The sequence below is a fragment of the Rhamphochromis longiceps genome, linkage group LG3 (assembly GCF_057381845.1).
Source record: "Rhamphochromis longiceps isolate RC_006_pf linkage group LG3, R_longiceps_female_GT1.1, whole genome shotgun sequence".
NCBI lineage: Eukaryota > Metazoa > Chordata > Actinopteri > Cichliformes > Cichlidae > Rhamphochromis > Rhamphochromis longiceps.
Window position 1 is genome coordinate 39,335,627 of NC_140559.1, and position 14,408 is coordinate 39,350,034.

A 14,408-nucleotide genomic window follows, 5' to 3' on the forward strand; every position below is an offset into this window, starting at 1 on the left:
TAGATAACCTTGACTGACTAAGCCAATACATTTTGGTTTGGTCGAGAGAAGTTTCTTCCTTTGTGATCCCACATTTCTGTTATTTATTAAAACAGAATACATGGTATTAAGTGTGACTTACCTTCCATGTTTTTGGAAGAAAGCAAAATCAGCGGAGACACACGATTACTTAGATCCTGTGAACGTTGTGACTACGCCTTTTGTTTTGTTTCTGTACCTGTTGGACTTGTTTCTCAGCAGCAAACTAAGTATGAGCTTACCTCACAGTGTGTTTCTACACTTGGCCAACTGTGCGAAAGAACTATTGTGCACATATGTACAATAGTGAAGCAGGTGATGTAGTCGTGCAGGGGTCGAGTTTCCAGGGAATCCAAGGGGACAGGGACGAGAAAACGCTGTCTTCTCTCTTCTCCTTTGCTACTTCGCCTACCACTCTCCACTTGCTCTTTCTCGAGCCTCCACAGGCAATAGGAACAGGTCCAGGATATCTGTGCACAGAAGAGTCAAACTACAACTGACGCAAAATTCACACGAACAATGCAAATAGTTTCTAACCGGGCTTTCACTAGCCCGAGTCAAACAACAATCCAGCGATGAGTACTGCGCTTCTTCCTTCTAAATAGTTGTAGGCAAATGAGGTGCAGGTGTTCATCATCCTCCACAGGTGTGTAGGCCAAAGGCAGGAACCCGTTCCACTCAGGCGACAGAGGAAGAAGGAGACAGACAGACAGAAGCACAAACAAAACCTGTTGCCAGCGTGGGCCAGCCAGAGAGGCAGGGGACCGTGACAAACATGATAATTGTTCTTTTACTGATTTCTGTAAAAATGTTGGCGAGTACCTTGTTATATTCCAAAGTTAAATATGCATGAAGTATGCCAAGAAGTGAATTCTTAAAGGTTTACTGACACATGCATTGCAGTGCATGAACTTCAGTTATTAAAAAGCAATCATTGCATCAAATCCAATCTTTTTGAAACCAGCTGATAACTGTTATTATGATCCTGTATTTTTAAAAACTTTGTCATAATATCTCAATCTAGAACATGTCAATACCAGCACTGTTTATCCATTTTACAGCATTTCTGAGTGTTAAAATATGGTTATTTCAGACACCTATTTTTACACAGAACAAGGGATAACTAGAAGATAAGCCTGGCATCAATATGCAACAGAAAAATGATTAAAAATGATCTTGATGCATGCTTAATCATCCAGGTAAATACCAAAAAGCTGATTCTGTCCCTTTGGACGTGGTGTTTTTGTTTTTTAATTGAAAAAAAAAGTTATGACATGTTTTACTGGCTACCTATGAATCCTGATTCATAGAATATGGGTCACAGTGAAAAGATGACAGCCGAATGCTAATACCACGTTTTAGGGTGGAGTAACTTGTTTCTGAGTAAGGTCAAACTATTTGGCAATTATACAAGTACAATGACTGAAGCAGTCACAGTGCTGAGTTTCAGTTGTGGACAAATAACATTAATCATAGGTTAGTTATTGGCGGCTGTAGTTCAGGAAGCAGAGCAGGTAATCGGAAAGTTGGTGTTTCAATCTGTGGCTGCTGCAGACGGCACGTGAAACATGCCAAGTTGCTCTCCGATATGTTCATCGGAGTGTGCATGTTAGATAGAAAACGGCTGTGGCATAGAAAAACGCTGTTTGGCTGAATAAATAAAACACACTAAACACACTTTAGTGAGTACCTGTCACGGTTCTGGGTCATTTTGACCCAGCTTTTTCAGTTTCTTATATTTTGGTATATTTCTGTATTGTGATTCATGTTCTGGTTCTATTTTGTATCTGCGTCTTTGTAAATTGTTTCTCGTTTCCTGTTTTACTTTGAAGGTTCATGTCTGATGTCTGTGTGTTAAATTTTACTTCCCTCCTGTCTCGTTAGCCCTAATCTCTCCCAGCTGTGTCTCCCTCCTGTTGCCCATTCCCTGATTACTCCCCTGTGTATATAAGCCCTGTGTTTCCTTTGCTCTCTGTTGTGTCGTTAACGTCTGCTCACCCTCACTTTCTGTTTGGCAGACTGCCTGTTTATTTTCTTGTGTACTCTCAGTTTAGTTAGTTTTTTGTTCAGTTGCTTTTCAGCAGTAAAGCTGAGTATTTTTGAGTTACCTTTGCCTCTGTGAGTCCTGCATTTTGGGTAGTGATGGGCAGATGAAGCCCCATGAAGCACTGAAGCTTTTCATCCAATTGGTTCACCCCAACGCGAAGCTTCATGAAGCTTCATTTGCTCTAGCAGGACACCTACTGGACGTAAAAATAATAGCTGGCATGAATTTGAAGAGTGTGGCATTTTGCACACAGCCTGTAAATGTCAACAACAAAAGGAGTGTGTAAAACATGTATATTGTAGTGATGGCAGTATACTGTGTATATTTATACTGGCAGTATGGAAAATGATTATTTGGAAATGCTTAAAATGGAAATGATCATTTACTGTGAGGTGAGGTGTGGTTGGGGTGTGGACAGTAGTTGTGCTTTTGTAACGTTGAGGTATGGACAGCTACACACTGAGGCTTTGAGCCTCAGTCCTGCCTGTTCACATTTTATTCTGTAAAAACTAAATTTTCACTGCTTTTATGACCTTTTTAGTGGGGAGAACATAGCTAGGATTGAATGATTTAACAAATCTTTTGAATCCTTTGTCCTCCACAATGCTAAATGGCTGGGAGTCCTCAATCACCATGCTGACCAGGTCTTCATCTATTTGAGATTGTTCTCCTGAGGAAAGACAATAAAGACAAAGCACAAATATAAATATCACACACGTAACTTATAACAGTTGTATAATATTGTTATATCATTTAGTAACATTACTGCATGCTATATTATCATTGCATTTGATGGCTCACCTCGGTGTCCCCCTTATTCTCATGCAAAGCTCTGTAGTGCCTAAGCATGGATGAGGTGTTGTTGTTGTTATATCCCAGCTCCCTGGCACACAGCAAACACTTCACCTTGTACAAAAGTCAAGACAGCTCAACATAAATTGTATTGCACCATCAGTATTATGAAAATACATCTTCTGTAGAAATTTACATACCTTGTTGGGAGGAATAAGATCAAAATGTTCCCACACAGGGGAGGACATCCTCCTCTTCTTAGCTGGCTCCATTCTCTCCTGACTTTCTCTCCTCACTCTCATAAACCTCCAAACTGTCTCCAAACTCTCACTAACCGCAACTCTCCATCAAACACCCACATTTTGAATGAAGTCTGAGGGTTTATATCGCTGTCATATCTCGCGGCAAAGTTCGAACCACTTCATGAACCAGTCACGTGGTACAGCCGGGCAGCGAGGCTTCGGACGTCATCATTTTCAGCTCCTCCCATAAATGAAGCAAGCCTCGATACGCGCTTCGCGGAAACGCCCCCTCCATTACTCGACACACGCTCCGAAGCCTCGATACAGAACGTCCCATCACTAATTTTGGGTCCTCTCTTCCTGCCTGCCAGCACACAGCCATAACAATACTAGTAAGGCAGCAGATTGATACATGTGAAATTAAATAGGACATTATTTTGTGAAAAACATCTTAGTGTTGTACATACAGCTGTTTGGCATACAGGTATGTGGAAAAACCTCACAATGCCTGGACTGGACTGTACAGCATCTCTGGACAAGAAAACAGGAGATGGCACTGCTCTGTGTCAGGGGTCAAGTTCAATAATACTGATGCAATATGGACAAGATTGGCTTAGAAAACTGTGCATGAATGGACAAACCAAACAAATGGAACGATGCTAGTTGTACTAAAATGTACACATTTTTCTGCTGTAATGGTAGAAACATTTGGCGATTAATGATTATCATTAAGGAAATATGGCTGATATGTTTGACAATTAAAATAAAATTCATATTAAATCTGAAACTTAAATTCAGCTAGTATCATTTTTTTCTTTTTAAGTGATAAAATAGGCAATCAGTTTAATAAATTTGCATTTTGTCTCTTTCACAGAAAAAAAATCCTTCCAGCAACAGATTCTTTTATGTAGGCAGTGCATTTTTGACAAGAGAGCTTGATGGTGCTGCCATCTAGCGTCCAAAGTATGATGGTTTTAGTTCTAATCATTTGGGTTGTATTTATACAAAACATATAAAGCATATATGAAATTCACTTTTGAGAACTTAAATGTGGCAGCTTCTCTGAAGCAGTTTAACATATTACACATGTATCTTTATTTAAACAGGAAATCTCAGATAAAGATGTATTTTGGATGAGTGACTGGCAGCAGATTAAAAAAAGGCAAATAACTTATAATAAATAAGAACACTTGGAGATTGGAACTCCTGCGAAAGGGAAAAAGCAAAAACTTTGTTTTATGAATATACAACATGTTAACTTTAGCCTGTTATAATACCATTGTGATGTAGTGAGGTGACATACTGCATGGAAAAAAATAAAAATGTGTTGTACAGCTGTTTGTGATGGTTCTCAGTCATCCAGGAGCTTCGAAAGAAAGCAACAAGATTTTACAGTTGCTTCCTTTCCAAGCTCCTTAGACTACTATGACAGCCAACACAAACATATTGCCTTGCACTTTGCCTTGAACAGCCTTCAGTTGGTGTGGCAATAAAAGAGGATCAAGATGTGTTTTACAGCTCTTTTCATGTCCTTTCAAATAAGATGTTTACTCAATATGATTTCTTGATTTTTTTTTTCCAAGGTGAGTTTGATCTTCAAACATGAAGCCAAGGTCAAATGCTTATTCAACTTAGGTACTCATGTCCCCCAAGGCCTAGTATATTCTTATGAAGTTTAAAGATGACCATTAAAAAATTGTGGGTAACATAAAATCTTTGCTCATTATCACATTTGGTTTGACTTTGATGTGCTTTTCACCTAAATTAAATCAACGTGAGCTGTTATTGGTATCAGCCTTCACACAAAATTAGAACACAAGATCTTAAAATCTCTGGATGCTAAACTGCTAACAAACACACAAACAAATACTGATTACCAGAGATGTAATCCGATTACCTAAGGGATTACTATTGCAAAAACGGTAATTAGGTTGCCGTTACTTTCCTGTAGGAACGCTGCGTTACCGCTTTACTAAAACCCGTGATTTTTTTGCGAGAAATTCTCATGACAGTGACTTAAGATAAGATAAGATAAGATAACCTTTATTAGTCCCACACGTGGGAAATTTGTTTCCCACGAGTACGCGAGTAAGCGAGTAAGCGAGTACGATGTTCATGACAACAGCTGTGTGCAGATCAACAATGGATAATAAATGGAGTGCGGAGAGATTATGAGCATGCAGCGTTTAAAGCGTGGAAGTACTGACCTTACTTTGAGTTTGATTCCATAAAAAGTGACAAAAACATTAGCGTCCGTTGTGCGTGAGAAGAAAACTTCTTTTTACAGCGAAAAAACCCCCTAAACTTCCAAGCAAGCACCGAGTGCGCTACCACGTATTTCCGTACCACGGAAATTCACAGAGAAACTCGCGGATTCTTCCACTGACCGCCGCGGCACACCTGCACCAGGGCAAACCTCCGCCTACAACACTCCTGCTTTACGGGTGAAAATAGAGCAAAAGGACCGCTAGTCTTTGACTTTATTTATTTTCTGCTGTGTTTTACTTGCATCTATTTGAAAGAGTGAGTGTAAACACAAAAAATATTTTATTTTATGTGCTGGAATGTGTAGAAAATAGGTTTAAATGTTAAACAAATTTCTTCCAGTCAGAGAATGTTGCATATAATTAAATTTTTGCTTGATGCATAAAGTTAAAAGCTTAAAACTAATAAAACACGTTTTAAAAAGGGACCTTTCCATTTGATTACATTTTCTATGATGGATTATGCAGAAAAAGTAGAATTGGGCTTTATCAACTATTCAGGTTGTAAATCGTGTTTTTAAAAAGTAGCTAAGTAACTAAGTAATTAATTACTTTTGAAAATAAGTAATCAGTAAAGAAACGGGATTACTTTTTGGAGAAGTAATCAGTAATTAGTTACTGATTACTTTTTTCAAGTAACTTGACCAACACTGCTGATGACACACTCTCTCCTTTCAAGAGAGAAAAAGCCAATAGAGACATAATGAAGACAGACACATACAACACAGATAGACATGATCATTCAAGCCAAAATGTTCAGGTGCTCCTGACCCTGCTTTTTACCAGTGCTTTTTAAGGATTGAGAGTAAAAACAAACTTTGCAAATAAAATGGAAATCAAGATAAAATAGAGACTTAAAAAAGAATACAACAATCTTTTTGTCTCTTCCTCTTAGTTGGTCACTTTTTTTCTCCAGAGCTGTATTATCATCATGCAGAGCTGCAAAACTCTGTCCTTACAGGTTCATGTGTTATTATTTTATAGGCTTATGAGTAGTTTTTGTGAGAATGATCAGTCAGCTAATGTGCCTCTTCTTTTTGCTTTTAATAAGAATATGAGATGTTACCTATTTTATTATAGGGGTATTGCATATTGCTTAAAAGTAGCACATAATCACTTAAACTCAAGTGAAATTAGTGTAAATTAGCTAGTTAGCCTAACTGCTGATTTAAATATTTTGCTGTTCACACACTTGGATACGCTCTTGTTTATCATTCAAAGCTTCATGTGTTTCATATCAGCTTCTCAGCAAACTGGTCACCCAGCAATAATGCAAACATCTGTCATACACACATATGCTACAAGCAACCTTTAACATGAAAAAAAAAATGAATGTTACCTCATTCTCCCCTGTAGAGGAGGGAGCATGTAATCGTTTTCTGTTTCTTTTCTGTCTGCCTGTTTGTTAATAGGCTTAGGTTGGCTAAGCGTTTGAATTTGACCTTTATTATTACCACCCAAGGTCAATGTTCACCTAAAAAACAAAACAAAAAGACCCTCAAAAAACCAAATAAAGTGCAAGTTACAGTCCAAGTTGTATCTACATTGTGTAAAGCAAAAGAAACATACTGACAGACTTTCCATATATCATATATATGGAAAGATATGGAGAGCGATGTGCAACACACTTAAAAAAAACGTGCCTTTTTGACATCATAATGATTCCATAACATTTTGCAAAATCTCAAATGCAGAAATGTATCTAATAATCGTAAGTACACCTCATAGAGGCTGAATAATCAGTCACACGATCATACATTTCTGTCTTGTGTTGTAATTAAATCATGTCACGAATCTCAAAAAGAAACACAAACAGCAAAATTATCAGAAGGGTCCCAAAAAATGGTACTTTGAGAAGATACCATGTCAGAAGTAACGAGATGAAAACAATTATCCACAAGTCACAATCATTTCTTATCCACTCTAATAAATTGAATATTTTTTCTATTACCCATTCTACCCATTTTGCCCATTCTGGTACGCTATCATCACCTAAGGATCTTCTAACTGTTAATTCCACATTTGCTGCTGACCTTCCAGCTCTTCCTGTGTCTGGAGCGTCTGCAGAGATGCTGTTGTTAGCCTTATTGTGGGTGTCTCCTTGTGGTAACATCTTGCTGGTGTAGCGCCAATCTTTGTTTTCTGCAACTATCTGATCTATTGTGTTGAGCAGCTCTGTAACCTGGGACTGGTTGCTGATCTTGTCACCCTGTCCGTTGTATTTATTAATGATGTGGTATCGGCTCTTGCATTTCCTCATTAGATCATTCAGATATTCATTCTGATCTATGAACTCTTTGATCTTCATTTCATCTGAGTCTCGTCCATCCTGAGTAAAGACAACTGCAGCATATTTGAAAACTTCCTCTGAGAAATACTGGCTTATTTTCTCAATAACAGCCTTCTGATGCTGCTGCTCTGTGAATTTCTCCACTTTGAGCACAATGAGAAAAGCATGAGGCCCTGGAGTGCACTCAGTGATACACCTCAGTATTTCAGGTTTCAGCTCCTCCTCTGATCTACCTGGGCCAGAGAAATCAGGAGTGTTGATCAGGGTAATCTTTCTTCCATGGAGAGATTTGGACTTAGTTTGGCATTCAGTGTTGTTAACTACAAATGCATCTTCTCCAAACATGTTGTTTTCTAGGCTCCTTTTCCCAGCTTCACTGTCTCCCAGCAGGACAATCCTGTACATTTTTTCCACTGAAAGGAAGTGAAGACAATAAATAAATAGCAACATTTGGTTCTATTATTGGAGGGAAAAGAAAACAGGAAGGATAAATGTTACAAGTCAGAAACTTGACACTCCTGGACTACTCTGAGTTATTCCTCTGTTGTAACAGAGCAAGCTTGGTTACTTAAGGAATACAACTTAGTCACACTCATAACTTCTCAAAGATGTTGTTACCTTCGAGGTACTTTTGAGCCTGAGCTGTTTTTCCTTTTTTGGATGGAACTAAAAAAGCAAAATGAGCAAGAATAACATTATTCAGTTTATTCAGGACTGTTTATTAATATTGTCACATCAGTTAATTTACTACATTACATAGAGAGGAAATAGTTAATCATACATTCCATAGATTGTATTGCTTAATGATACACACAGAAACACAAATACAAATACACACCAAGAGAGAAAAGACAAACTCAAAGCTCGAGTCTGTGTGAGCATGCAAAAAACAAACATTCAAGTAATAATCTGTTTTTATGATGATTCTGGAGTTTGGCTTTTTATTTTGGATAGGTCTGCATTTACTCAGATCAAACAGGTGATGTCACCTGGTTAACAGAATAATTCAGTGATTCAAGCTTCACAAATACCCAAAGTGATTTGTCATTTCTTTAAACAGGCTGTGTGGGCCCATCGAAACCAATAACATTTTATCTAAAATATGTAGATGTTATATCTGCAGACGTTTAGCAAAGGACTCACCGGGCATGTTGGTTGAAGTGAATCAGCAAAGAGCAGAGCTTGATAACTCTTGTGTGTCTTGTTGCTTTTGACCTACCCTTCTCCAGGTTAGTTTCACCTGCTGTAAGAAATATTTGGGGGTGTGGATAACTGGAGATTTCCCTTTACAAGGAAATGTAAGCAACATTTTGTTTCCTCTTTGCATTTATAAAGTCTTAAAACAAATAACTTCAATGTCACTCATTCTGTTTCCTTGTTGAGATCTAAGTTTTTCTTTCAGTCTTTTTAGTAGCCAATCTTCCAGTCCTGGTATTCTTCCAGGGCTTCAAATAAGAAAAAATGCACTGAAATTATGGTTGTTTCTCTTTATAAACATGAAGTAAGGATTTTGAATAAAATGCAAACGAAATAAATAAGATCAAATGTTTATTTATTGAAATAGATGACCATTAAGAAAAATACGACGGTGTGTACTAAAGTAAAACCAAGTAAATTTCGTTTGACCTGATAATAATATTTTTTTTGAAAATCTACATGTAATATAATGACTGAAATTCCTGATTTTGCCATGAATGGTTTTTGCACAGTGCTGTTGAAGTCCTGCCAGAGCATTTGAGTCCAGCTGAGGCTTCGACTTTGACAGCGCTATGAGAGCACCTTGATTTTTATTTTTCTAGCTATTCATTTTTTCTTCATTTTCCTGTTGCATGACTCAATTTCTATCACATTTTAACTGTTGGACAGATGGCATCACAAACTTTACTCTTGAATGCTTTGACATACAGAGGTGTTTACTGTCAACTCAATAACTGCAAAGTTTCCATTTCTTGTGTTTGTAAGAGAAGCTCAACTCATCACCGGTCCACCACTGTGTGGTGCTGTGACGTGTTTATGCTGATATGCTGGGTTTGGATTTCATCAAACGTCGCACGGCTAACGCCTCCACCTCAGTCTCTTCTGTCCTTCTATCCAAATTATTCCAGAAGTCTTTTTTTTTTCAGCTTCCATGTTTTTTTTTTTAGAAAACAAACAAGCCATACCTGTTCAGTCTTTTTTTGTAATTGAACTCATGAATGGTAAATGATGCATGTGGAGTCTATGATTATGAGCTTTGTTTTATTTTTTATATTTGTTTTTCACTTGTGAATAGTAAGCCTTTCATCATTGATGTTGTGCTGACACATTCTTGAATTTCACAGATCAACAAACTCTAAAACCATAAGCATCTTTTTCATTCTTTGTTTTTCTTCCTCCTTCCTTGTTTTCAGTACTTCCTCTACCCAGAACTGGTTTGTCCTGAATGCTCCAAGAGAGGATGCTTTCACTTTTTGAATACAAAGCAAAAACAAACAAACAAGGAGGAACTGAAGTAAACTGAAGGTGGCTGTGATGGCAAATTATTATGTTAAAATTATTTGAGTTTGTTTATTTAATTTTGAGTGTCTTAAAATAAGTTACTGTTTCTAACCTTTCACATAGAAAGAAGGATAAACTGCCCCAACTATTAGACCCAAAATTGGCACTGCGCATGATTGTTAATGGCCTCACATAGTCTTTACTGTATGTTTCCTGCAGCCAATACCCTTTTTTTTTTACAGTGCAAATGTGTCAAACCACGCCATGTGTGAATGCTCCCTGATTGGTGTGATTGTGCCATGCTACACTTTGCTCGACCAGGAAATTATTGTCTTTCATTGCTCAGCAGTGCTGTTGTTGTATTGTGTGTGATAAGACCTTTTGTATAGAAAAATCACTTTAATTACTAAACAGTTTATCCAAAATTACTTGAATTAAAGTTGGATTTCTGCACTTCAATTACAAATAATTTAAAATGTACTACGTGGGAATACAAAACAAAATTAAGAAAAGAAAAAAATCCTAACTGTAACTCATATGGAAGCAGTAAGGATATAGTTTTCTGCATTTTAACTAAGTTTTTATTAAATAAATAATTACTCATATGAAAGGGCTTAGAGAGAGAGAGAGAGAGAGAGAGAGAGAGAGCTGCGCAACATACTTTGTTTCAAAACGATGCCCTGTGACATCACAATGACGCCATAACGCTTCGCAAAATCTCACACTGCATGAATATAACTTAAAATCTAAAGCTTTTACAGCTCATAGAGGCCAAAGATTTCAACTAGCTCTGCTGCAGTCATATGTATAAAGATTATAATACACACCATTTTAGTATGTAATGCTTTAAGGTCATAGTTCAAAGGTCAGACATCAGCATGTTGTACTAAAAACATCATAGTTTTAGTGAGTTCTGACTCTACCTGTTTGTTTCTGTATTCGGCAGAGTAAAAGTGAACTTTACAAGCTGACAAAAACATAATAAATATATAAAAATCAGTGGTTTGGATTATAGGCATGCTTTGCTGCCCACCAGCAGGCTTGATGGGATATATTCGTGTCAGAGACAGACTTTTTACGTTACACTATTTCTGAAAATGTATATATAATGCACCAAGATTTTTAGAGTTTGATGTCATTATAGAGACACCAGATAAGGCTTTTGGTGGTTTCAGCCTTAGGTGTGATTAAAGGAAGCAACTAAAACACAGTTAATTATTTGCTTTATTGCTTATTTATACATAAAAGAGAAACCTTGCACAAGGTTGATACACTATACCCAAAGACGTACAGAATAAAGACAAAATATATGTTAAGATGTATTTACTAATTCCATATTATTACATTTTTTTAGAGCATTACATAAAAGCAGTTATAATTCTTTGGTGGAACAGAGAATATGGTAAGACAGAAAGCATAAACTGAGTTCACACTAATTTCTGATTGGATTATGTTTTTGTTTTTATAATCTAAAGGTAGACACAAGTACAGTAACCCATAGTAAACTGAATCAACTACAAGACATGTATACATGTTTGGAAAATAATTTCTGTTGAAAATATGATTTTACAACAAAAAGATAGACAAAGAGAAAAAATGTTTTTTTCTTCATGGAGTAGAATATCTCTTTTTAAGAAAACAAAAACAAAAGAAACAATGACTTAAACAATATTTGTGACCATATCATGCATCCTGTATCTTTTAAAACATGTATGATGTTGGTCTTTAAATTAAACCAGTCACACAATCATACAGTTCTGTCTAGTGTTGTAATTAGATCATGTCATGAATCTTTAAAAAAAACACAAACAGCAAAATTACCAGAAGTGTCCCAAAAAACGGTACTTTAAGTAAAAACCATGTCAGAAGTAATGCGAGGAAAACAATTATCACCAATTCAAAATCACTTATCCACTCTATTATAGTGAATGTTTTTTCTATTGCCCATCTTACCCATTCTGGTACGTTACCATCACCTAAGGCTCTTCTAAGTGTTTCTACCACATTTGCTGCTGGCCCTCCAGCTCTTGCTGAGTCTACATCTGTTGTTCCTGCTGCGTTTGGTGTAGAGTCTGAAGCTGAAGTCACTAATGTTATCGCTCTTGCTATGACTGATACTATAAATACGGCTCCCTCCTTTAATAATGGTGTTCCTACTGCTACAACTACACCAAACAGAAAACGTACAAAGCACTCCAGTCCTCCCGCTTCCTCTGCTTTTCGAGCAGCATTGCCGTCTTCTCTTTCTCCTTGGAGAAGAAGATCTTCTTTTGTCTTCACTGCTTCTTCTTCTTCTCCTGTTTTCTTTGTTGTTTCTCCATCTACATTGCTTGCCATTTCTGTCAGGGTACCATTGCTTTTCATTTCTGATATAGCATTTGGTTCCTCTGCTCTGTTTGTTGTCCCTGGGGTTAAAACTACAACAGCTGGTCCAGAGAAAGCCTTTGCTACTGAAGTTGCTGCACAACCTGTCAATTTGATCATCTTATTCTTAGAGAAGCTGTTGTTAGCCTTATTGTGGGTGTCTCCTTGTGGCAACATCTTGCTAGTGTAGCACCAACCTTTGTTCTGTGCAGCTATCTGGTCTATTGTGTTGAGCAGCTCTGTAACCTGGGACTGGTTGCTGATCTTGTCACCCTGTTGGGTGTAATTATTAATGATGTGGTATCGGCTCTTGCACTTCTTCACCAGATCACTCAGATATTCATTCTGATCTATAAACGCTTTGATCTTCATTTCATCTGAGTCTGGGCCATCCTGAGTAAAGACAACTGCGGCATATTTGAAAACCTCCTCTGAGAAATACTGGCTTATTTTCTTAATAACAGCCTTCTGCTGCTTCTGTGTGGATTTCTCCACTTTGAGCACAATGACAAAAGCATGAGGCCCTGGAGTGCACTCAGTGATACACCTCAGTATTTCAGGCTTCAGCTCCTCCTCTGATCTACCTGGGCCAGAGAAATCAGGAGTGTTGATCATGGTAATTCGTCTTCCATGGAGAGATTTGGACTTTGTTTGGCATTCAGTGTTGTCAACCATAAATGTATCTTCTCCAAACATGGTGCTTGCTAGGCTCCTTTTCCCAGCTTCACTGTCTCCCAGCAGAACAATCCTGTACATTTTTTCCACTGAAAGGGAGTGAAGACAATAAGTAAATAGCAGAATGTGTGTCCTATTATTAGAGGGAAAAGAAAGCATAGAAGGAGAAACATTGCAAATTTAAATATGCTCTCCAGGACTCCTGTGTTATTTCATTTACGCAAAGCATAAGAATAGGAGAGCATTCTGTTGTAACAGGCCAAGCTGGCTTTACTTAAGGAATGCAACTTAGACAAACTCATGACTCCTTAAATATGTTGTTACCTTTGATGTACTTTTGAGCCCCAGCTGTTTGTCCTTCCATGACAATCATTGTTGGTGGAACTAAAAAAGCAAAATGCGTAAGAATAGCGTTATTTGGTTATGACTGTTTTTTCATGTTGTCATATGAATGATTACTAATGCCAACTCAGTTCATTTGCAACATTATGTAGAGAGGAAATAGTTAGTGATAGATGGTGTAGATTATATTGCTTAATGATACACACAGAAACACAAATACTGTGTTTATTTATTCATTTTTTTTGGAATACCTGTGTCTTCTGCTTGTGCTGTTACTCCTTTTGGTCCTATGTTTTCCTGCAAAACTGTGACACTTGGCCCAAAGAAAGCCTCACTCAAAGGCCCAACTCCAGGGCCTGTTAAGTTCATCCATACATCCTTTGACAACTTCTCTGACCCTTGTACAACAGATTAATTGCAGTTTATGATTAATAGATACTATAACAATAACAACACACACACACACACACACACACACACACACACACACACACACACACACACAAAGATTGAGAGAAAAGGCATTTACTAAAGGCAAACTCAAAGCTTGATTCTGTGTTGCCATACAGACCATGCAAATAACAACCATTAAAGTAATAATCTGTCTTTATGCATCTTCTGGAGTTGCTTAATAAAACATCACCATAAAAATGAAGTTCAAAACAGTGCTGTGACTTTCACTTTAGCCTTATAATGCCTTTTGTATCATATTTGATACATGAGTTTCTGTGACTTTTTTCTCATTGACATGATCAGTACTTGCAAAAGTTGCCAAAAACGCCCAATGTACCAAATGTGATACAAAAAATATATAATATAAATATATCATACACAGCATGATATAGCAATAGTTTGCTTGATAAAACATCACCAAAAAAAAAAGTTCAAAACAATGC

At 37.3% G+C, this 14,408-nt stretch overlaps 2 protein-coding genes across 2 annotated transcripts; both read right to left on the minus strand.

Moving 5' to 3' along the window:
* Positions 1-301: 301 nt before the first annotated feature.
* LOC146674589 (uncharacterized) lies at positions 302-8,061 on the minus strand. The gene is made up of 2 exons (XM_085401091.1): positions 7,397-8,061; positions 302-488 (listed from the first exon to the last, which is right to left on the minus strand). The coding sequence occupies exons 1-2, from the start codon at positions 8,056-8,058 to the stop codon at positions 302-304; spliced, it is 849 nt and encodes a 282-aa protein (XP_085257217.1). The 5' UTR covers positions 8,059-8,061.
* A 3,843-nt stretch (positions 8,062-11,904) lies between these two features.
* On the minus strand, positions 11,905-13,655 carry LOC146674590 (uncharacterized). Its single transcript, XM_085401092.1, has 3 exons — positions 13,495-13,655; positions 12,319-13,259; positions 11,905-11,922 (listed from the first exon to the last, which is right to left on the minus strand). The coding sequence occupies exons 1-3, from the start codon at positions 13,541-13,543 to the stop codon at positions 11,905-11,907; spliced, it is 1,008 nt and encodes a 335-aa protein (XP_085257218.1). The 5' UTR covers positions 13,544-13,655.
* Between the last annotated feature and the right edge of the window lie 753 nt (positions 13,656-14,408).